The 25,506-nt window shown below is 39.4% G+C and overlaps 1 protein-coding gene across 2 annotated transcripts; it reads left to right on the forward strand.

Moving 5' to 3' along the window:
• The first annotated feature begins 531 nt into the window (after positions 1-531).
• On the forward strand, positions 532-25,506 carry slc7a11 (solute carrier family 7 member 11). Of its 2 annotated transcripts, XM_053429255.1 has the most exons (13): positions 532-604; positions 2,055-2,258; positions 4,125-4,251; positions 9,187-9,302; positions 11,334-11,459; positions 13,003-13,102; positions 13,240-13,284; positions 14,550-14,673; positions 21,062-21,165; positions 22,025-22,121; positions 22,222-22,371; positions 24,104-24,281; positions 24,912-25,506. In XM_053429255.1, exons 2-13 carry the CDS (start codon positions 2,213-2,215, stop codon positions 24,965-24,967), a joined length of 1,269 nt encoding a protein of 422 aa, XP_053285230.1. In that variant the 5' UTR covers positions 532-604; positions 2,055-2,212; the 3' UTR covers positions 24,968-25,506. The 2 variants fall into 2 exon arrangements, with proteins under 2 accessions (XP_053285230.1, XP_053285229.1); XM_053429254.1 differs by lacking the exon at positions 532-604 and having other exon boundaries at positions 1,801-2,258; positions 24,912-25,502.

Consider the following 25,506-nt stretch of genomic DNA (forward strand, 5'->3'; position numbering starts at 1 on the left):
CTGTGGCAGCTGTTGCTCAGTGTTTAGAGCAGTGATCCTCTAAGCAGTCGGTAGTTCAATCCCAGTCGTCCCCATAATGCCCCTTCAAATAGAGAAAGTGCTGAACATAGAGACATGTCTGAATGGGTTAATGTAAAACTGTACTGTAAAGCACTTCAAGTGGTTATCAGGACTAGAAAATCTCTATTTAAATAAATATAATTTAACATTTATTCATGAGAGATTTTGTTTTATTAATTATTTATATTATTAATTATGAGTAATATAAATGAAGCTTCACAAAAGTCTAACTGTCTTGTTGTGCATGCCTCCTAAGTCACAAGTATTGTCTCCTGTAATTGCTCAGCTTCATCAGCTCCTTTCTGACCTGCTTGCCTTTTGCCAATCGCTTGTGAGCTGTGAAACTTTCAATTTCTCCAGTCATTCAGCATTGGACATTGCATGAAGCTGTGTTGCCTTTTGCATGGCATCTGCTTATCTCCCCCTATTCTGCTGCATCCGCTCTGCTCACCAAACCCCACCTCTAAAGGATTTTGACTGAAGTGGTGAGCCCCGGGCGCTTACCCTAATTCTCTGACCTTTGATATCCCTGCACCTCTGCCTGGTAAGCCTTACATTCCTTCAGCAACATTTCACCCAGGTTAAGATACAAATCTAAATGGTTTGGATCTTGGTTCTCAAGATAACTGATCTCTGCAAGGTGACTTTGCAAGCATTCTCCTGTTCAACCTGTGGTAATTGAGGCCATTGTGACTCCCTCTGCCTTCAGCTGACAAAAGATTCATCATCATGGCTAGCGTTAACATTCTCCTCCCTCCTGTCCACTTTTCTCTTCATTATGCGACAGTGAATATTGCAATCAAATTAATCGAATCCAGGTCATGTAGCTATTTCAGAGGCCTTCCAAATTGTCCACATTGATCCGTCTTAATGACATCTCTTTGGCATAGATTTTACTTAACTGTCTAATTTTGGCTGTGGAAGTCGTGCATATATATGTTGCACTGTGACAGAAGCTGTGACAGAAGCTTTGCATATTTTCCTTGAAGATTTTATTCTTGACCCACACAATGAAAGCTCTTGTGTTACTTAGTGTCAATAGTTATCTTCGACTACATGAGGGTAGTGTTGTCCCATTTCTGTATCTGATGTAGCGGTAGTTACCATCTGGCCCGTCAAACACACCTTAAACCGCAGTATATTCAGGACCAATGTGTCCCAATGCCTAGGGGGAGATTTTTTATCCATCTCTTTTGTGGCTCCATTGGAGGGAGTCACTGCCCAGCAGGGGGGGAATTCATGTATGGATAAGGCTAAGGGAGAGGAATTGGGACAGGGCCAAAGTCTCAGGAATTGACACTGTGACATTGTCATACAAATAGCAAGTCTTTCATTTTATGATCTGGCCAAATCGTTGACTGTGTGTTCTGAAGATTATACGATTAAAAATCTGTTAAACCTTTCATTAACTTTAAGCCCCTGGGTTTGGTACCCTGGTAATATACTATATACACAAATAGTAGGGTGTTACTATTCCCAAGAGTTACAAGTTATTTTGGGTTAGAATCTTAATAAACCCAATAAAAAGTTTATTGCACCTTAATTCCAGCCCAGGAAGCATCAGCTCTACGGCCCTAAAAAACTTTGGTAACGGTGATAGAAAGAAGAGTTAAGGGGCAGGCACTAGTGAGAGATGAGTGAGCAGGGCAGGAATGACAAATAAAGAGAGAGAGTGTGTGTGTGTGAGAGAGACAGAGAGCGAGAGAGAGAGAGAGAGAGAGAGAGAGAGAGAGAGAGAGAGAGAGAGAGAGAGAGAGAGAGAGCGAGAGCGAGACAAAGAGAGTGAGGAGGTCTTTGCTCAATGGAACTTAGTTGTACTACTAGTTGTGTAACTTTGCCTGCACAAACCACTAAGTGGGTGGAGGCTCAACCACTTCAGTTCATTACTTTGAGGAGAGATTGTGTTAGACAGTGTTAAAATATGACCAAAAGGTCTACATCTACTGGAGGAGTTACAACAAATGGACACAAGTTTTCTGAAAATGGGACTTCAGATTCCAATGGGAAACTGCAGGATGAAGATGACAGGAAGGTGGGATTGGGGAAGAAGGTTACTCTGCTTCGAGGGATTTCCATCATCATCGGAACCATCATCGGGGCCGGGATCTTCATCTCTCCAAAGGGTATCCTGAAATACTCTGGCAGTATAGGAATGTCCCTAATCGTATGGATTGGCTGTGGTGTGCTGTCACTCTTTGGTGAGTCTTTCATAACTGTTTTAGGGATAGAGGAGTTTTCAACTTCTTTGAAAATCTTGAAAATCTTTTGACTTTTGTTTCATTGGGGGATATGCATTTACTGACTGTACAAAGAATAAATAAGTCCTCAGAACAATGAATGAGAATTAATAGCTATGAAAATGTGAGATCACAAGAAATCCCTTCTCCTTGGAGAGGGGTTCCGACCAGGAAATCAAAAACAACTTTTAATTATATAAAATAATTTCACAGCAAACTACACAGAAAAACTGTGACAACATACTGCTAAAATACTCTTTGATGACTAAACTTAGTTTAAGCCTATTTGTATGTGTATGTGTAATGTTTATGCGAAAGAACAAGTTATGATACAAATACAAAAGTACACATTACTTGGATTATTGCAGTTGTGCAGCTTATTTACAAACAGTGCTATGATTGAGTTGTGAAACGATTTGTGATGTATGTAAATATCCATCTTCTATGAACAACAAATTGTGCCACCAATGCACATAATCTATTTGATTAAAAACGTTATTTAAAAAGTTGTATTTCATATCATACTCGACTGCAAAAAGAGAAGCTCAGTTTTAATGTGCTATTTACATTATCAGTAAATAGCCTCTGTGAAAGATTTTTTGTCATTTGCTTATTTGCAAAGTTTATTGGATTATGCACAGCTATAGTGGGATTGGGCTTGGCATGCAATAGTGAAAACCTGGTTCAAAGAGTAATATCAGTTTACATCATTCTTTTATGGTGCGTTTTCTTTACATAGTTCTGTTTTATTAAAAACCCTTAAAAAGCATGGGCAGAGAGATTAAAACATAGGTGTAGTAGTTGTTGTCTCTACAATGAAGTCGCCATTTGTTAAATGTTATGTGGGATGTACTTGAGCACAGCAGGGGCCAAAGCCAGCACTTTACCCTAGGGTCCCTCAAACAGCTTAATTGTAGGTAACAGTAATACTGCAGCTGTGCCATGCCTTTGGTGCTCATGCTCATGATCTGAAACAAAAATATAAATCATGATAACGTGAATTATCATTATTATTCTTGGAGCAGGCTCCAGAGGGAGAGTGGTCGTCTAGCAACCATCTTGCAGAACACATTTTAGTATATTATTCAACCTGCTTTAATTATGTTCCGGTGCTGTTAGCACTTGCTCAAGGTTTTGGAAGGATTGTGGTATGGTTTAATACAGAACACAATGTTAACCAAAACCACCTTTCACCAACATTTTCCCCTGGCTTTTGTGGCTTAACCACAGACAGGAGGTCAAGATTAGCTAAACAAACAACAGGGACCTGAATCCCTCCACAGCAACTCTTGTGCAGTTTATAACTGTCACATCTCATCAACTCAAAATACTAAACAGACAACATTTAGGCAGCAGTTGCTTTCAACAACATAGCAAAATGTTATAATAGTAATATATAAATGTAATATCTAGAAGGTTTGAATAACCCGAATTGCAGGAGACAGTGCTAAAGCACTATTGTGCATATTTGTGTATTGCAACATATATTGTTGAGGCATTCTTAAAGCCTTGAGTTTTTATACTGTAATAAAATGCCCAAGCACATTATCCTTGAATTCTCTTCCTAAACCCCCCTTTCCTGAATCCCCTAATTTCTATTCCCTAACCTTGTAATTAAAATGCATCCCCCTTAATCTGTCTGTCTTAAATTATGGGTTGAGACATTGGAACGCTCCCCTCAGAGATATATGTAGGTGATCATGGGGCCCAGAGAGGGACAGTACATTTCTTCAGATGAGGCTAAAACAAGTTAATAGCCCTGGGTCTATTCTCTGCTTACCTTATTGTTTCAGAGCCAAAGCTAATCTGTCACCTCTGTCACTACAGGAGCCCTGTCCTATGCTGAGCTGGGGACTTGTATTAAGAAGTCTGGTGGACATTACACATACATAATGGAAATCTTTGGACCTCAGATGGCTTTCATAAGGCTGTGGGTTGATCTTATTGCAATAAGGTAATGCCTGCCTCCTTCATGCATGTTTATTGAACCTAACCTTAAACTTAAAACTGCACTAATCAATTATATTATTCACTAGGGCTCTTCCAATAGGGCTCTTCTATTTGGTCCATATTCGTTCTTCTAAATCTTCCGTGATTTCCGCATTTTGTGGGGCATGAAACCGGAAACTAGACTCCGGGCGGGATGTAGTAAGCAGACCAATCACAAGCCCTGCGGGCTGCGTGAGGCTCGCGTCGCTTTGCCGTGTAGTTAGAAAAATTGGCGGACGCACGCAAGCTGCCAGAGGGCACGAAAGGGGCGTGTTGCGTGTCTTGCGTGCATGCGTGCGTGCGTGCAACCCGACTATAATTCGGGCTGCCTAAACTCTTTGGGCAGCTGCTGTTTTCAGTGATAACACTCTGATAAACCTACTTTACACTACCGTATCAGCACCTAACAGCTGGCAGACATTGAGGCCTGGGGCATAACCAGCCGTGTGCAGCACGTTAGCTTCAATCTTCCTCATTCTGCATGCCGAGCAAGATACGTGGGCAATGTTGGGGCAATGTGGGGTTCGCTATCTTGCCCAAGGACACTTCGGCTTGCAGATGGGGAAGACTGGCATTGAACTGCCGACCATCTGGTTAGCCACAGACACCTGTAGCCTATGTACTCATTAAATACCAGGACACAACGGTCCTGCAATACACATAAAAACATTGTCAAAACAAACGAGTGGATTCAGTTGTCTGAAACGCTAGAGTGTTGTTAACTTGAAACAGGTACAGTAAAGGATTCAAGTAGTTCTGTTTGTGACATATTCAACAGATGGACATTGAAACTGTGGTGAAAGAGAATTTTCACCCTCAAATTTGCTGTGAACCACAGGCGGCACTCAAAGACAACAGACAAGACTGATTGAGGAGCAGCGCAGCTCCTAGTTTGTGGCTTCTCACATAGTGGCTAAAATACAAACCAAGACAAATATTTGGTGAACTTAGTAGAGGAGCAGGTACAGAGTCAGATATTTCCCGTAGGAGTTGGTGGTGACCCAACAGAGCTGAAAAGAGGGATTATTGGACTTCATAACCATGACCTCAAATAATGACTATGTTCTTATGTGTAATTAGGTAACTGTTTGCTTACATGTTAACACAAACTATTTTGTAACATGATTGTACGAGATTGTTCCTTTGCCTCAAAGTGGCCACAAATATGTGAATGCTGCTCTAACCGTTTTGGCCTGCTTGAACATTGTTTAATCTTTTGACCTTGTCACATTATAAGTTAAATATGAGAAATGCCATTAATTTCAGTAGAATCGGTGCAAAGAGTGGGAGAGGTGAGTACATCCACATTGACCTTTGTTCAAACCCTCAAACTTTGAAAGGGAGGGAACAGAGCCCTGGATTCCCAAATGAAGTGAGTAACCATATCTATGACACACGATCACTTTTATATAACACAGTTCTATTGAAGTAAACTGAACTAAACCCCCCAAAAAGAAATACAACAAGGCCACTGACCTACTCTTCAAAACGTCCCTGTCTCAAGTTCAATTCATTGGCTCTTAAATCTTTCTGCACCACCTTTTGTCAGGATGTGACAATGACATTTTCTGACCCACTTACTTTTCTGAGTGAATCTTTACTCAATGTGATAAGCAAATACCTTAAAAGCAAATACATTAATTAATTTCCAAACCATTTCCACCTGTAGCTTGAACGGTTCTCAAGTGTTTGCTCTTTCACAAAGAACAGGATCTTGATATGATTAGTTCAAATGGAAAACAGTATAAGATATTGAAAAATATAAAAAAGAAAAGAGGAAAATATATGTGAATATAAACCTTTCCAACAAATGCACCAGCCTGCATACCTTCTCTTAGGTCGAGCCTTTTGTTCAGCATGTTCTAAAATCATTTAGTTTATCGAAAACGATGCTGTGTTGAATTGTCGCCTGCTCATGGTTCCAACCCTCTGCCAGTAAAAGTGTGTTTAGTGGTTAATTTGCAAGTCAGTGGTGTTTAATTGAACCCAGGACCGACTGAAGAAAAAGGATCTGTATTTATATTACACCATTCTATTCTTGATGACAACTCAAAGCACTTTACACGAGGGTTTTACATTCACCCGCTCACACAGTGCATCTAATTGCAACACTCTCTCTATGAGAAGGGGCCAATTTGAGATTCAGCAGCTTGCCCAAGGACACTTCGGCATGTGGAATAGGGAAGACTGGGATCTAACCACTGACACTCTGGTTGGAGGACAAACGCACTAAGCCTTGAGCCACAGCTGGAGTCCGAGGTGCAATTAAGACCACATAATGACCAACGTAAATGGAGAGGTGTATCAATGTTTAAAGTATTTGTACAAAAGTAAAAAGTCTGACAGAGATGAAGGGAGCAGTAATAACATTTGTAATGAAAGCGGTATTGCCAATAATGGTATCATATGTGAGTAAAGGCATATCGTATATCTACGCAATCTAATTGTCATAATAATCAATGATCAGCTGCCACCACGATCAATGATCACATGATCACATGTCTGCCACCATGATCTATGATCATGATCCACGGTGTGGCTGCAGCTGTGATCTTGGATCTGCAACGATAAAGCAAAAGGACTCTGTGGAAGAAGTCAAGTCAGTAACATGTATTGATGAGACATTAATGTGACGAAAAGTGAGAAGAGGAGGGAGAAGCTCCATGTGTCAAGTGTCTGATGACAATGTGGGCCTATAGCCGAAAAACTGACCTGAACCAGCTCTGACTAAGCTTTATCAAAAAGGAAGATTTAAAGCCTTCTTTTAAAGCGATGAATCCACCAGAGAGGAGCTTGATAGATGAAAGCTCTGGCTCCTACTCTGCTTTTTGAGACTTTAGGGACGACAAGTAAGCCGGAATTCTTGGAGGGGTTCAGGAGTTTATATATACGTATAATTTTATCTTTTGACCTGTAATCTGGAATCAATTGTGAAATCCATATGAACTCACATTGAAGTTGCCATACTCCATTGAGAAGAAAGAGAAAGTTCGGTATATTACACGATATACACATAATGCAGTCCATTGTCTCAATGTGGTTTGTTTCCTTAACATTATCTGCATTTCAGGAAATGTGTAAAACTTTGCTGGGGAGACCACCACACCTGGCAAGTTCAAAGCAGTGTGGGGAGAAAAAAGCTCCATGTGAAGTTGTGTGTGTACACAGCCGAGGCGAAGCAGTATAAACAGTCCAGTGGCTATCCTGAGCCGCCCGATTTTATGCTGGCCTCGGGCTAGCAGGACTGAATGGAAACCATGGGAAATGAACATAGACAGAGGTAGAGAATGAAAACAAGAGCGAAAGAGAGATTTCCCAGGCTGCAGCAGCTCAGTGTCTGTTGTGGGAAATGAAGAGGGGAATACTGACAAGCTATAAGATGAGCCAGTGGGACCAGTCAACCTTATTTGATTCTTATTGAAGCCAAGCACAAGTCCACCACATGAGGCCATTATGGGAAAAGGTTGGATGTAATCCTCCCTTAACATATCACACACCCCTACACACTCACGCACACACACACACACACACACACACACACACACACACACACACACACACACACACACACACACACACACACACACACACACACAAACACACACACACACACACACACACGCTGTATCTGTTCATTTGAGAAAAAAAGCTACCATTCACATTAATACAACTTCTTTTGAATGTGATAAGTAAAACCTGTGTTACCTACTATTTTATGTCAAATGGCTGCTGTGAAAAGAGTCTATCGTCAGTCATTTCTATGACTCTGTGGTGAAGTGTGCAGTTCAAAAGGGTACGCTTCATCCTGCGGATTATATCCTCTTTTGTGTTTGCTCTTATTAATCTAAACAGAGTCAGGACTCATTGACCGGACCCTATAGCCACTGGTGAGCAATACAAACAAAGCAGAGGACATGACAATCTTCAAACTACTATAGATATAATCTACTATAGATATAATCCACTGAGGGTTTGACTGTTATTGTTATGATAGATCCTCTGTAGGGCTTCTTGATGACTCCTCCATTTACTTCACTATGTTCACTTTCAATATTGTATTGAATCTACATTTTTTAAACCATTTCATTGAACTAACCAAAGCTTGTTGCCGTCACTACATTTGATCCAAGTCTCATAAATGGCTTTTGTATTTAATATTAAGTTGGATATCTATTCGTGTCTGCCCTTTTGTGTGATGTCCTATGGTAAACTGGGTTTTGCTCATTTGTCGTGTCAGCCAAGCTAATATCTTGGCAGACATGTTTTTCGCGTGGTGACAAGTATATCCTAATAAAGGTTCATTGTGTATACTTTAGTGACATCTAGTGGTGATGTTGCAAGTTGCAGCTGAATACCCCTCACCTCACCCTCCCCTTCCAAACATAAAAGAGAACCTGTGATAGACTTCAGTTGTCATTAAAACGTAAAAGGTGTTCAGTTTGTCCAGTCAGGGATACTGTAAAAAACATGGCGGCCCCCATAGAGAGGACACGCTCCTGATGTAGATATAGAGTGTTTAAATATGAAGAACCCGTTCTCCGATAAAAAACAAAAACAAATTGTACATATGTAAGATGATTTCACACAGGTGAAAGCAGGTTTGTTTCATGCACATTATTTATACTATTTCAACCTGTGTCAAGTTAACGCAAGCTTTCACATCAGTGAAGGAAATTCAATGACCGTTATTGTAGCTTTTTGCAAGGTTTCATGATGAAACAGAGTTGCAATTAGTTTCAGTATAAAACACAAAACAAAAGAAGGAACTGTTAATTCTTAGAAAATGTGGTATTAGTTTATTCCAAACCTGTGTGTGTGTGTGTGTGTGTGTGTGTGTGTGTGTGTGTGTGTGTGTGTGTGTGTGTGTGTGTGTGTGTGTGTGTGTGTGTGTGTTTTGCAGGCCTGCAGGGATGGCAGTCATCTCTCTTGCCTTTGGTCAGTACATCCTGGAGCCTCTGTTCATGCCTTGTGCTATCCCCCCTGTGGCTGTCAAACTGGCCACTGCAATCGGCATAAGTAAGTACATTGACTGCTGTTGAATGAACACTTCAGAGTGACAATATGTCAGGGTAGTGTTTTCTGTTTAACCTGTTATAACCTGCTCTATGACTGACAGGAGATGTAAGCACACATGATAACAATAATTAAACTATGCAGTAAAGGCCGAATTATAGTCCTGCAACTGCAATCGCGGAAGGCCACGCCGTTGCATCGACGGACTCGTTTTGATTTATGCTTTTCTAACATGTTGCGCGTGTTGCAACGCAATTCACAGCCTGAACACTAAAGCCTGAAACATGCTTCTGCGTTTTCACGGGCCCGTAAGCGCAAGAGCCCTTCCGGGTCCCTTACGTGCTTATGTATCCCTCCTTACGTGCTGACGGGTGTCGACCCCCTTTTCTAAAATTTACGGCAAAGCTCCGCAAGCTCACTCAGCGCGCAAGGCTGTGATTGGTCTGCTCTACATCCCTTCTGGAGCTGCATTTCCGGTTTCATGCCACATAATACAGGCAGAAACAACGGGAGATTTAGAAGAATGAATATGGACCAATTAGAAGAGCGTTTGGCAGAAGAGATCCGAAAGTATGTCCACTTGTGTAACCCGTCACTGACTGGCGTATTTGTCCGCCTGAAAAAGGCTACAAGGAGCCGCAGTAGCTATGTAAATAAACAATCGATGAAGAAGAAAGAAGGCGTCTCTCAGGTCGTCTTCGACAAAAAGCATTACTCCGCCTAGTGTTCTGGCGCGGAATTGCTTTGTAAGACGCGCAACGGTTGGGGAAGCATGAATGACAACGAGTCTTGCGCCACAGCGGCGTGAAAAGACGCAGACACAGTCGCAGAAGCATGTTTCAGGCTTAAGCGGAGTAATTTTGTTTGTCGAAGACAAAACACACAAAGAAGAGATGTCTTCTTCTTCGTCGACTGTTTATTTACATCGCCACTCCGGCTCCTCATTGCCTATTTCTGGCGGACAAATCGGCCAGTCAGTGACGGGTTATACAAGTGGTCATACTTTCGGATCTCTTCTGCCAAGTGCTCTTCTATTTGGTCCATATTCGTTCTTCTAAATCTTCCGTGATTTCTGCGTATTATGGGGTATGAAACCGGAAACTAGACTCCGGACGGGATGTAGTAAGCAGACCAATCACAAGCCTTGCGGGCTGCGTGAGGCTTGCGTCGCTTTGTCGTGTAGTTAGAAAAATTGGCGGACGCACGCAAGCCGCCAGAGAGCACGAAAGAGGCGTGTTGCATGTCTTGCGTGCATGCGTGTGTGCGTACAACCCGACTATAATTCGGCCTTTAGAGGCTGGAGAAAGGCTTCCACAATGTCTTGGACCTTGGGGATGGCATTTATGTGCAATTCTGTGATCATTGCACACTGCACTAACATGTAAGATGCCCTTTCCTGCTTGAGGTACATGGTGGCATGTTTTGCACATTTGACAATATTTGCTGTCTCTTCTATGTGGTGCTGGAGAAAATGTGCGAAACACACATTTTGTTGTTGTTTAGACCAGACCATAACATAGTTATGTAAACCCAATGTTGCTTGTCAGGCTTACTTCCTGTTACCAGAAGGTGGAGCTATGACTTTACCTGAATATGTGCCTTTAGATGTCTTCAGACAAGGACACGTATTAAACATGTGAAGTTTGGGACAGAGGAAAACTCAAAAGCTTGTCAAATTAGCTTTGAAAATGATTGTCGATTAGACTGAGAAGAGTCAGTCTTTGGTAAAATTTCAAAGTTTACCCAATTTTTTTTTCTTTTAGATATTTTTCATATATATAGAAGATGTAGATGTGGTAGATGTTTAAATTAGCTATTTTAGTGTTCTAATACTATTTTATGGAACACAGAGTGTACCATGGATAGAAATAAGATTCCACTTTAAAACCGCACAGAAGTGCTCTTAAACTGAAAGTAATGAGACTGAATTACCAACTTCTAGTTTAGAAACACAATAAGCAACAGCCACTGATGACTAATGGGCTTCCAATATGGCCACCAAATAATGCATGATATGAATCTCTCTATCTGTAGCGTCTGTCATGTACCTAAACAGTATGAGTGTGACCTGGTCAGCCAGGATCCAGATCTTCCTCACCTTCAGCAAGCTGCTGGCCATCGCCATCATCATAGTGCCAGGGTTGTATCAGCTATTTAAAGGTAAGACATCAAATAGCCACTGTCAGTATCACATTGGAGCTCCATCAGCCTCTCAAGTCCAGGGCAATGTAGTGTTTCTTTGTGTTTCAGGATGGTTTTCCAGAGTTCACACAGAGCAGCTGCAACAATTAACACAGCTTCCTTTGTCTCACATCAACATGCACTATAAATATGACCTTGAAGCCTTTCAGGCCACAACACACAGCTGCTCACAGTATGAGCATTTCACAATGTTCTCACAGCAACAACCAGAGTTCAAAGGGACCTGAGGATCAGACAATACTGGAGGATGACGTCTTCAGCTGCAAAATGATAAATGTCTAAGTGGAGTTGTTATTACGTTCCATACATGATAATAATGCTGCTCAAATTTTCATCTTATTATCCCAGATCACAGTTTGTCAATTGCAAATTGCAAATTCACATTTTTCCAGGAAACAACCAATATTCCTGTGCTGTTTATCAGATAGTGATAACTAAACACACATTTCGTCTTAAGCTGAAATATATTTAAAGTTAACTTAATGACACTATCTACCAAAAACCGCATCATATCAGGGATTTTTTCCTGTTTGAGTCAAACATGTAACAAAACAAATTAGTAAATTATCAAATTACTGGAGGATCATTGATACACAGTTAATCTTTGAATGGCTGAAGCTCTGGACCAGTTGTTTACTGGTTTGCAACTCAGCTCTTCACATATTCTTTACAGACTATTAGTGTGAAGGGTTGTTTGTCTCTCCACGTCAGCCCTATGATATGGTGGCAGCCTGGCCACTGTGTACCCTGCCTCTCGACTAATGTGCTCGCCCCCTTAAAGATTTGCAGTATATATTGTAAATGGATTTATTTTTATATTTCGCACTCAAATACACCTATAAAAGAAAATTTAATATAATATACAAATATCTTTTTTTTTTTGAGAATCTATGACCATTAAATACTGTAGTTCTAGTTAATCATATGAAAAATTTATATATAGTTAATGAAATAATAATATTAGATATCTTTAATTTATTTGAGGCAATGAGTAATTTTGTCATTCACAAAAAATAAATAAACTGTACTTCATACCTGGTGAGCTCTGAAGAAACCATACACTTCAAATCACTTTGTTTTAACATTATATATAAATATATTTAATTCAATGTGAAATCAAATCATATCAAAACTCAAAACTGCAGCATTATTATTCCATTGTATGCAAGTATGTTTTTTCTGTTTGTAGGCAGACATTTTTCTTATATTTGATCTACATAAAGCAGGGCACTTATTAATAATGAGACTTTTTAATCTCCCTGAAATACCTGCATTGTATTCTTAACAATTTAACCCTTTTTTTGAAAGCTCGTCACATCCTCATCACATTATTCCACAATTATGATGCAAAAAATAAGACAAATATTCTCTCTCTCCCCCTGTCTTGTGTGTGTGTGTGTATGTGTGTGTGTGTGTGTGTGTGTGTGTGTGTGTGTGTGTGTGTGTGTGTGTGTGTGTGTGTGTGTGTGTGGGGGGGGGGGGGGGGGGGGGGGGTTTGCAGGGGAGACCAAGAACTTTGAGAATGCCTTTCAGTTTGACAACATGAAGCTGTCTGGAATGCCACTGGCCTTCTACTCTGGGATGTATGCATACGCTGGGTGGTAGGTATGGTCCTCCAACATACATATGAATACACACATACTGTTTGTACCTGTGTAAAGTTTCAGTCAGACATTTATATCTCTTCATCATCCTTTTAATCAGTGGAGGTTTTACAACAATTGCTTCCTTTTTCCAGGTTCTATCTGAACTTTGTGACAGAAGAACTCGAGCAACCTGAGAAGTGAGTTAACTCTGTTGTACTCATCGTATATTGATCAAGTTGACTTGCTGAATTTGAAACCCCAAAGAAATATGTAATTTTTTCAATAGTTGCACAAAAGTGAATCGAGGCACATGAAAAGTGTTTATCACAAATGTTTTATATTGGCTCACCTTATTTAGAACCAGGATAAAGGTGTTCCACACTTGTTTAGTGGCCATCCACCAGTAGATGTCAGGAATCACCAGTAGATGTTGGTGACCACCAGTGGAGGTTAGGGACTAATCTTCTATTATGTTCCGAGTTAGGCCCACCACAGGGTGATCTGATCATGTGTGTGAAAGGTGTTGGCCTAAGTGATAAAGGAACTCTGTAGACTGTTTAAGCATCTTTCAACTCATTTAGTCAAACCTTAACTTATTTGGTCAGCTATTTTCAGTGAAAGTGCTCCGAAAACTTATTATATATACCTGCTCAGCAATAAACAGTGAGTAGAAACAATTAGAGACCAGCTGGTTAACAAATTGGAAAGATATTGATTAACCTCAGGAGTTGTTAGTGACCAAAATAGAGGTAAAAGAGAGAGAGAACAGAGCGGAGTGTTGATTTATTCAAAAGCCCGTCATGTTGTAAATCAAACTAATGATCAGCGAGATCATTGACTATGACAGATTTAGATTAAAGTAACTTCATATTTAATAGTTCAAATTAAAAATGTTATATCCTATTTTTGTTAAATTAACAGTAGTTATCTTATTTGTCTGTTAACAGTTGATTTAATTAATTTAAGTTGTCATAGAGCAGAAACAATTTATGGGGTTTAGGGTGACTGCTCCAGTAGAAGCAGAGATGTTTGTAAGAATGAATTTTCTTATTGTGCGTGTATCCAGAGCCTAATGTAACAAGAGGATGCTGCACCTGGTTCATGTTTTCATACACAATAGAGTTCAGTTATCAGTAACTTAACATTCCAGTTACAACAAACAGAAGTGAGGAGAAATTAGTTAATGAAAACAGCATTCATTGCTAAAAGAGAAAGGGACAGCAACAGAGTATGACCTAACTGTTGTTGTGCAGTTGAAGTCGATGTTATAATGACTTTAATATGTAACAGTATTCAACTTTACTTGTGTGTGTTATTATTTGAAAAGCAGCTTTCACAACTTATCCTCAGAAAATGTGTTTACTCAGGGCATCGATGGTTGTTAGACAAGAAGTGTCGGTCACACAAAGTGAAATAAAGGTGACTGACCTTGTGCTACTGTCATTATCCCTCCTATCCTCAGGACACTTCCGTTAGCTATCTGTATCTCCATGTTCATTGTGACCTCCTGCTATGTGCTCACTAACGTGGCCTACTACACAGTGATGTCAGCAGAGGAGATACTGGCGTCTGATGCGGTTGCTGTGGTAAGTAATACAAAATGTATTAAACACAAGCATACAAAAAACAAGACAAAAATAAATAATAATAATTTGAATTCACTGGCTTGGTTTTAACATTTCAACTCTCAGGGTCGTGGTCAGGTGCTCTTTCTTATATATTTGAATGCAAAGACAAAAAGGACAGTCTCCCCTCAAACCAGAGGTGACAATACAAAATGACACTCTAAATTAATATCAACCTGAAAATACATTTTTAAGTATAAAAATTGTTTAAAAAGTTACAGTTATCCAGTTGTGTGTAGAAGTTTGAAGCTGATTAATCATGTTTTAGAACTAAAAATAATTGCAACACCTTGGCCACTTTTACTCATAAAGTCTAAGACCTTTCCTAATTCCCTCAATGGGACTTGTAAGGTAGGTCAACACCTACCATTTGGAAATGTCAGCTCATTAGCAAAGCTCTTACTCCACAAACCTTCTGGATACACTAAACATCATGGGCTCCTCTGAGCAACTGACAGAGGATGCTAAAAGAATAAATGATCAAAGCAGTGGAATGGATAAAACTTCCTGCTTGAAATCTGAAAGAGATGTCAGTTAAAGGGATTTTGATGAAGACCAAGGAAGCTTTCAGGAAAACTGCCTTTCTGCTGGGATGAGGCAAAACTAAACCCCCCCATGTAACTGCAAGAATGTCTAACTGACGTGTGGATTTGGTGGAGCACTATTCTACTGTGCAGCACGGATGTACACGCAGCCATGTGCATCAGGGCCATGTGAATTAAACCTGCAACCCTGTCACAAAAGTCAACATCTGCAAAGTGACATTTGGTTAACTCCAAGTGTTTTGGGGAAAAACCTTCCAACTGTTGAAATAAAATTTGCATCATCAAATTCAGGGTGAAAATGTCAAGAGGAACACAGACAACAAAGCAAACCCCTTAAAAAAAACTTATACTGCAACAACAAGGCAGTGATCTTGAACTGCTTCAACACAAACAAACTTAAGCTTTTAAAATATCTCAGATGTGAAAAAGTTGACTGTAAATTCCAACATGTAGAAAAACTCTTACATGCTACAGGAAAGGTTTGCAAGCTGAGCATCTGCCAAAGGTTGGCTTGCTTAGTACAGACATCATGTGCTGCCAAAACTCCTCAATGTGCATCATCCTGAGAAACTCTAAACACAACATCGTTTTTTTCTCTCCAGCAGAGCAGCAGAGACTGATGATGTTGTGTAGTGGTGTGTATAAGTGAACCATAATGCCCTGCTGGGGTCTTGTTAGGACCCTATTCATAACAACACAATGATGGAGTTTGTGGAAGATTTAAGTGAATAAATGAAAACAAACAAAGAGAAGAAATAATACATAACTGCACATGCACTGACTGCCACAGAGCGCTGGTTGCTTGTTTATTCAGTTTTCATTGAGGGAGACTTGTGAATGTTGAGAGAAAAGAACCAATAGATTTCTTATGTATTAACAGAGTATCCTAAGATGTGTTTTTGATATGTTTGCAGTGATTTCAGCTGTATTATTCTTTTTTTAGATTAGTTTTCACATCGTTTTATATTGTTGAGTTAAACATTTTTTTATCCTATATGCCTAAAAAGGAATAAAAGCACAGACAGAGGCTGTCATAATTCATGCATGAAAGGGTTAATATTAAACTTGAACCATGTCCAAATTGCACTAAACTTGGCACTCCCCTTCCCATGACCACTAAGAATACACATGGCAAGTGTGAAGTCAATTAGATGAAAGATTCATGAGATATGACTATTATTATCATCATTATTATTATTATAATTACACAAATTGAAAAGTTCCAGTGTTTTGAACTTTGTCATCACATTTTTAACAATACCTGGATAACACGGATGATATTCCTATGATAATCCTGTTCTTTTTATTGGTGGTATGAAAGGTTACAGACTGCGTTATCTGTGGCTGAGGTCTCACCTCTCTGCTGTTAGTGATGTTTGGTCCTATACCGAGCACCATGGTTTCCTTCCTGCACTTAAAATGTCATTATCAGCAGAGTGTCTCTGACAGCTCGGCTTCCAGCAGCTGTTAATGGGATTGTTCCAGCCGTGATACTGCTAATCACATCACAGACATACCCTAATAACAGCCACCATTGCTTATTAGATTAAAGGCTGCTATCAGTGCGATTGTAAACCTATAGCAAAGGAAGACTCATTCACTGAGAGATCTCTGATCTTTGCTAATGCACTTAGTTTTATTGCCCTGTGCAAGATGAGTGATAGGAGCGCCTTAAGAAAGGTGTTAAGAGCAAGTGTTCTTAGACGTCTGTGCTGCTATAAAGGAATTCTACTCTGTTCTTCTCATAGGCAAAACTTCTCAAACTTGATTACATACTTTAACTCATGTTTAGCACTTGTCTTGAGGAGGCCGCCCTATATATTGGAGTTGTACATGAGACATAAGATAAGTGTAGTTGCTTTGTGCAGTTGGTCCACACACTGGTATCTTTTGAACCTCTAAAACATGTTTTATGCCTCTGTGGCTACAATGGAAGCCAGTGCATCACTCAGTGATTGACCTCTGGTGGTATGTGATAAGACTGAATGCTTCCTTAGTGGTGTTCCAGATCATTTCCACATGCTCGACTGCCTTCAAAAATATCATTGTAAAAGCTAATTTGTAAATAAACTCTAACCTCACCAAGACAACAAAAACAACTCCCTTCTTCAGTTTCATAGAGACCTCTTTCTGTGTAGAGCTCCCTGGTCATAACTGCACACATTTTAATCTTTATGTGTTTTAGTGATTAATCCTTCAAGCCATTGCATAAAGACCAATTGGGTTTGTGATAAATGTCTTCAGAAAATGTTCTCTTATAAACTCATCGCAGTATTGTGAATATTTAACCTGTTGAAACAGGATTCATTGCATCGTTACCTAGAATGGATCCTAAGTGACAACATAATTTCCGTGTCCATTTGTATACATTTACAGACGCATATTACAAAGTCAGAATTATTCCCTCTCAGACTGTGCTTGTTCAAACAAGCATGGGCCGCGACTAATCAGCACTGAAGGGCTTCATGAATAATGAGCAGCTTTTGCTCCCACCTCTGCATGACCCATTTATGACAGTTTTTACCAGCAGCCCTTTAGACTGCTCTAATTCTAGCTAAGTAACAACAGGAAAAAAAATAACACAAACCACAAGTATGTAGACTCATAGGTCGGGAGAGCCTTCCTTTTCTAACATTTTGGGAAATACAAATTGCTGAAATGAAAAGATAAAATAGATTTGATGGTCTTGTGTGTGTGTGTGTGTGTGTGTGTATGTGTTGGTGTGAGGGGGTAAGCTCACTCATGTCAGCTCACTCTTTTCTCTCACCTCTTCTCCACATGTTAAAATGCTAGTTTTATGGGTCAAGGCTTGGTTTAAGGGATAGAATTAGGTTAAGATAATGATGATGACTTTAACAACATGCAGTATCTACAAGATATTATAGAATTATCTTTTCAATCAATCAATCAAGTTTTATTTGTATAGCCCATATTCACAGATCAGAATTGTCCTCAAAGTGCTAACAAGGTGCAACATCCTCTGTCCTTAACCTTCAAGGAAGAACTCCACATAAAAAAAAAAACACTCTTATCTTATCTAACCTATGGTGGATTTAAAAAAGACAGAAATAATGCAGATTTAAAAGTCAAAGAATAAACTCTTCATTTTTATATTTGAAATAAAAGAGACTTTATTTTACAATGCAGCAGCTTGGTTTCCTGTGCTGCACAATTAGCCTTGTATGGACTTGGAGTAAGTTACCAGTAGATGACATTTATAACAACAGGGCTTTGGAGAAAGAAATCAAGGTGGTATTTGTGCTTATTTTCATGACAACGTAGGACAAATTTACCGTTTTGCAAAGGGGAAGCAATGGGGCCAAAGAAAATCTTGTTATAACAACCAACAACCTGAAGAGACACATTTAAGATCACAAAGAAATTGAGGTTAGATACTGATGAGTCAAGTTGTTTTTCAAGCTAAAATAATCCAACTAGAAATAACTACTTTACAAGTGTAATAAAGTGGCAGTGACATAAACAGGCTATTACACCTGCAGCCTTTACAAAAATTACAGACAAAATCAACTGGCACAGTGGTGACAAAACTGAAGTTTAGAAGGTCAGGATTAATAGCAGCGCATCATTCTGAAAGTTTTCTCTTACTCAGGGTTTGTGTTATTATACAGAAAGTTCAATGATTGACTGGCTCATGTTGTAAAAGTTATATTGCACTGGAGACTTTGTTGTTTTATTCTCTTTCAAATCTGAATGTGTTCCTTAAATTAATAACATCAGACCAAACACCCTTGTGGCTTATTTGCATTTTTTCTTTCAGCCTAATTGGATGAAATCAAATTTCAAAGCAGTTTGCTGAAGTTTGACTGACATGCTCGTCTTGTTTTTGAAATCCCTGCTGTCAGCTAGTATTTTTTATTAGACTAAATTCTTTACTTAGGCAACTAAAACTGACTAAAACTAAAAAGGATGAGGTGGACCAAAAATTATGAGGAGCGGTGTTGTAGGATCATAAAAGATCAGATAATCATCTCAACTTAGACGTCTACAGATTTTCACCAGGTTTATCAGAGTATGATAAATATAAGAGGGGAGAGACTGTGTTCATTTTAAACTGTGACAACACTGTCCCTCTTCTTCACCTATGCACTATCTATCTCCCTATTTCTTTAGTGTCTCTGTCTCTCTCCTCATCTCCTCTATCCTCCGGTTCTCTTCTCATCTCTCCTGATCTACTCTTAAACAGGATGAAATCACAATTGTCCCAACAAAATTCTAAGTCATATCTAATTTATAGATTTATTTTATACATACGCTTAATCAGTTATTTGAAACCACCAACAAATATCTGATTATTCAACTACATTATTAAAGCATTACTCTATCCCATACGGATCAAGGCTCAATAATCTATATGGGCTGACACACAACGCAGCAACACAACTAGATGCCAGATACAAGCCAAAATTCAATGCAATCAGGTCTCCGCTGCTATGTATGACTTGCTGCAGTGTAATAAGTGGATTCTGAATTTCAATAACATCTATCTTCCATAACATTATCTAACCTCAACCCTTCCTCTTTGGGATCTTTCAAATTCTCTCTCCTATTGAATTCCTAAACATTGTGGGTGTCTCTCTTCTATTTTAGTCCGGTGAACCTTGGAAAGAGTTTAATTTTGTATTAATTAATCACAGTACAAATAAATATATTTAAAGTTGCACCTGGGCGGCTATGGCTGAGGGGTAGAGTGGTCGTCCTCCAACCTGAAGGTGGGCAGTTTGATCCCCAGTCTGACCCATCTACATGCCGAAGTGTCCTTGGGCAAGATGGTGAACCCTGAATGGCCCCTCATAGAATAACAAAGTGCTGCAAATAGATGCACTGTATGAATGTGTGTGTGAATGGGTGAATGTAAAACTGTACTGTAAAGCGCTTTGATTGGTCATCAAGACTAGAAAAGTGCTATATAAATACAAAACCATTTACTATTTACTTGTGACAAAACATAATTTAGCCTTTTTCTTTTGAAAAAGCTTCTTACATCCCTATCCTTTGGGGCTTGCCTCAATGACTTGGCTTGTTAGTTACCTGCCTGGTGTCAAGTAACACATTGTCACACAAATCTAAGTCCCAAGAGGTGAGAGCTAAATTGGTTGATTGAATGATACACCGAGGACCAGACTTGTATCATATTGATCAACAGGATGAGATCAGAAGATTCATAGTTTTGGGGCTATTCATAAAACATTCAAGGCTAATGAGACCAGGGATGACAAAAACTAACATGGACATTTTGTCTCAGCACTGAGGCTAAATCTATAAATAATTGATATTAACACGATTGAACATAAAGACTGGAGGCAGGGGAAACAGCTAGCCTGTCACAAGTTCACAATTACACCTACCAACACTTTCGTGCCTCTAACTAACACAACTTGGGATTTTGTGGGCACTTTCTACAAATAAGTGTTTTAACAGTCCATTATTAAAAACCTTCTGAGATATAACCTTTTTCAGCTGATAGGCTATCTTGATACTGAAAAAGAAAGTTTCAGTGAATAATAATATATATCTCTCCATCCATTCATTATCTACAGTATACCGCTTATACTTTTGAGAGTCGTGGGGGAAGCTGGAGCCAATCCCAACTGACATGAGGCAAAGGCACCCCGGACAGGTCACTGGTGCAATAGTGCTGTATCATGAAACTAACTAGATAACCAGTTTGTGTTTTGGAATGTTTAAACATAGATAGTTATTTAGCAAATGCTGGTCACTTAATGCATCCATGTGGCATCCAATGCTCACGTTCTTTTCTCTCCCTGTGTTTGTACCTGTCACAGGCGTTTGCAGAGAAGTTGCTGGGGAAATTCTCAATAGCTGTTCCGGTGTTTGTGGCTCTGTCCTGCTATGGCTCTATGAATGGCTGCATCTTTGCCTTGTCAAGGTATAGATGATTTCTCTTTGCTGGTTTTCGTCTCACAAATGTGTACATTTACAGGAAATAACAAACCTACTCAACCAATAACAAATCTTTGCTGACACTCTTATATTTAGCCTGTGCAAGCAGCCCTCAAAATCTTTCAACTCAACCTGTAGTGACTTGTTAGGCATACCTACAGTGTATCAACCTGCAGGTAGCTTTCAAAGAGGTCCACTGCTGTGACAGTCTTGTCTATATTGTGGCCATATGATGTATTAGTATAGAGACTACAGTTACCTCTATTCTATATATACTGGCAACTTCCATTATCATGTTATCACTAGCTGACATCAGGTTAGCATCAGTCACCGGTTTCTGAGGCTCCTCTGCAGCCACATTAGGGTTCATGGTTTGGTAAATCCAATAAACATTCACAGACAGATTTAACTTGTCGTTCTCCATACCGGCAGCCTGGATTTCTTACCTATTCTCATTTCTGTGATGATGATGATTGAAGCCAAGGTAAAGTAGCTCAAGTTTTAGCTCACTGTCAGAACATGATTGACCACATGGTTAACCAAAGTAGCCTGTAGCTCATTACAGACTTGCACTCTAAGATTATGGCCTGATCCTTCATGTGCTCATTTTCCTAATACTCAGTCAGTGGTGTGATGGTGGATTGAGTAGCATACTGAGTGGTACAGATTTCAAGATTAAATAAGTAGAATTGTAGTGTTTGGCAAAATCTAATTTAATTAGAACTGCAAAATGACCTATAAAGGAGAAGAATTTATAACTGTATGTAATGTACTCAGTACTTTTAGTTACAGTCAGTTCAATATTAACTCCTGTAATTTCTGGTTTCTCTATTTGTGCTCACCAGAATGTTCTATGTGGCATCACGTGAAGGACAACTCCCCGAAGTTTTGTCAATGATCCACGTCCGCAGACACACTCCCCTGACTGCTGTTCTTATAATGGTTAGTTTACTGCAACCACGACAACAATGTAATGAATAAATAACTGCTCATTAGACAACACTGACAAAATGAAATATCCCTAATACTATCATGTGTACAGTACCCTATGACCATGCTCCAGCTGTTTGTGGGGGACATCTACAGCCTGCTGAACTTCATGAGCTTCCTGCGGTGGCTGTTCATTGGTGTGGTGGTGCTGGGTTTAATCTACCTCAGGTATAAGAAACCTGACCTCCCCCGCCCCTTTAAGGTCAGTTTCCTAACGTCTGTACTAAATCCTATGCAACAACATCAAGTCTAACAGAGCTCACTCATTGTCACTGTTTTCCAGAGTATTTCACCTTGGTCTCATACCTGTTAAACCTGTGATTTAGCTCAGATATTTGTGATTATAAATAAATGTGAAATGCATCCTTCCCCACAAACTCAAATACTCTTTAAACAGACAAATCTATCTGTGTACTAATGTCAGAAAGTAATCACACCTCGTCACTTGTGAACTTTTTGCTGTTGTAGATTTACAACAGTTTTCAAACCCGTATTTTGTATGTTGTAGATGTCAGTTTGGGAGCAGTTTCAGCTCTGTGTCTTCTTGGGCAAGTCTCTACCAGCCAGGGAATATGAAAGGACTGAGATTTGCCCTGAAGCTGCTCCAGCGTTGTCTTGGCTGTATGCTTTGAAACATTGTCCCTCCAGTTTCAGGTTTAATCTCCTCTGCAGCAGGATTTATTCAAGGACCTCTTAGTATTTGGTTGCATGCCTCCTTCCCTCAGTCCTGATCATTCTCCCTGTCCCTACTGCTTAGAAGCCTTGATAGCATGATGTGGCCACAATGCTTCACTGTAGGGATGGTATTAACCTGGTGATGAGCAGTAACTGGAGTAAAATGCTTGGCGCACCAGATAATCTTTGCCAGAGAATCTCTGCCTTAGGGCTAGTGCTCAAAGGACTTTCTACTCTTGAACAATTTTAAAAACTTTGAAGAGCGATGAAATAATTTCCAGAACGCACGAACAAGACTTTTGGTCAGAACTTAAGATCAAACTTGCTGTTTGTAGGAAATGAGGGAGTCATCTGAAGGGAGACTTCAGATCTCACAGAAACTTGTGTGATCAAAGGTGATTTTCAAAGAAAAATAAACATGGAGGAGGACGTTGTCAGCTCACTGCACTTGCCTGTGTTTTGCATTTTAGCGAAATACAAATAATTATTTCATGGCTGAGAAGGCAGAATTAGCTTTCGCAGAGCGAGCTGGAGGTGAGTTAGAATGTACCGTTGCTTTTAGTTGCAGCTACACACGTGGACAAAAATGTTGGTACCCTTCCGTTTTTGTAAATTATACTGTTGAACTACAAATCAAAAGCAATGTCTGATTTCCATTAGTTAATTTTCAGTAAATTTGTATCTATTATAACTTTTGTCAGTTTCAAGTTATTTCAGTGACCATTGTGGTTTTTTCTTTCTTTAACGGAAGGGTACCAACAATTTTGTCCACGTGTGTATACAAGTTAGCAACATCCGGTTGGTAGCGCTCCCTGCTAAGTTCGCTCTCGCTGGCTATAGCGGGTTATCTCAGTATGCTGCCGGAGCCTAATATATCAAATCGTAAATATCAAACATTATTTTATAACCCCTATTTAGACAGATAATCGGGAAGGCCCCCGCTGTTGTCAGAAGAGGCAAATTGGGTCTAAAATTGGCCCGCTTATCCTTGGGTGTGGCCCTTCCGCAAGTTCTCTCATCACTTCAGGATGTCTGAAGCTATGTTAATGTAACTGTGGGTCCTGGGTCACCTCCCTGACAAAAGCTCTCCTTGATGGGTTCTCAATCTGATAGGTTGATTGCCAGCTCTTGAAACTCTAGTACTGCTGGTTCCAAATGTCTTCCATTTCACAAGTGTAAATGGGGTGTGCATACTTTCTGAAATTACTCTATATACAGTGAATGAGTCTTAACAGAAATCTCTCCATACTTGTCCATAGGTCCCGATCTTCATTCCAGTGGTATTCTGCCTTGCAAGTTTCTTCATGGTCTTTCTGTCTCTGTACTCGGACCCAGTTAACACAGGGATTGGATTTGCCATTTCCCTCACTGGCATCCCAGCATACTACATCTTCATCTACTTCGATCAGAGACCAAAGTGGCTTCAGAGGGCTTTAGGTAATCTAAAGGATAGCTGACAACATCTTATATAATGGCTCTTCATATTCATCCGCATATGTGAAAGATGATGAAGATTGGGTAGTCCACTGACTTTACTCAACTTTTATAACAATGAAGTAACTCAATCAAAAAGACAGATTAAATAATAATGGAGAAATTGTTTGACATACAAGTTTATCTGGAACCATCAGCGACATGTGACACAGAATCAAATCAATTATTTGCATATATATATATACAGTGCATATGAGTAAAGCTTATGTTGGAATTAGTCACAACTTCGAACGCCTCAGAGGGTTGGACAAATACTAGCTTGTCTCCATTCAATAATTATTTTTAAGGTAGAGGCTGTGTGGAATATTTGTCATTTGCAGAACTTTGCACATCCCCTTGACAGGTCTGATGTTCCCATTGTAAATTGTTGGGTTCTACCCATATTAGCCAAAATTTAACTTCAATAGTAAAAAAAAAAAAAATTATACATATAAAAGCACATTTGTAGAAGCCTATTATTGCCACCTTACATATGTTCCAAAATATGCACAACCTATACGTAATATATATATATACAAGCTACCTTATTCAAGTCTAGAAATTACATTATAATGTTCTTTTCTCTTTCCTCAGATTCCTTCAACAGAAGCTTGCAGATCATCCTGGAAGTTGCCCCTGCTGAGCAATAACACCACTTAAAACACTATACCCTACTTCCAATGATAAATAGCTTATATGCTGACATTTGTAAAAGCAAAACTGGTGTCAACTCAACATACTTCTGTAGGGTTGAAAGTGAAGTATGTTACTGCTGGATGTGATTTTAAATGTTATCCTTTTTTTGAAGAATAAAGACTTAGGAAATAAAAGAAAAAATATATACTACTGTTAATGTCGATCATACATCTTTAACACTGTGATTATTCTCAGCAGGGGAATGAATTTCTCATCATCATATTCTTCTTAATGAACAACAATAGCTGTGTGTCGATACAGCAAGTCACTGCACATGATACAAACACTGACTGAACTAACAGGGTTTATAAACTCTATGGAATCTTTGTAGAAATATATGTCCCATTTTATCACTTTGGAGTTTCCTTGAAGTACTCACACACAAATGTGTTGTATGTAGTATAGTTCACTCTAGGTGGGTCAAATACCAGACACTGTGAAATAAAGATCATGTTTTCAAATTAAAACACCATCTTATGTGATCAATAACTGA

Source organism: Pleuronectes platessa, chromosome 8, assembly GCF_947347685.1.
Source record: "Pleuronectes platessa chromosome 8, fPlePla1.1, whole genome shotgun sequence".
Classification (NCBI taxonomy): Eukaryota; Metazoa; Chordata; class Actinopteri; order Pleuronectiformes; family Pleuronectidae; genus Pleuronectes; species Pleuronectes platessa.

Bases quoted from the DNA above. Each gene is read 5' to 3' on its own strand.
- slc7a11 (XM_053429254.1), top strand. From the start codon at position 1,982: ATGACCAAAAGGTCTACATCTACTGGAGGAGTTACAACAAATGGACAC. The intron at 4,252-9,186 runs GTAATGCCTGCC...TGTGTTTTGCAG, and splicing joins GTTGATCTTATTGCAATAAG to GCCTGCAGGGATGGCAGTCA. The intron at 9,303-11,333 runs GTAAGTACATTG...CTCTATCTGTAG, and splicing joins GGCCACTGCAATCGGCATAA to CGTCTGTCATGTACCTAAAC.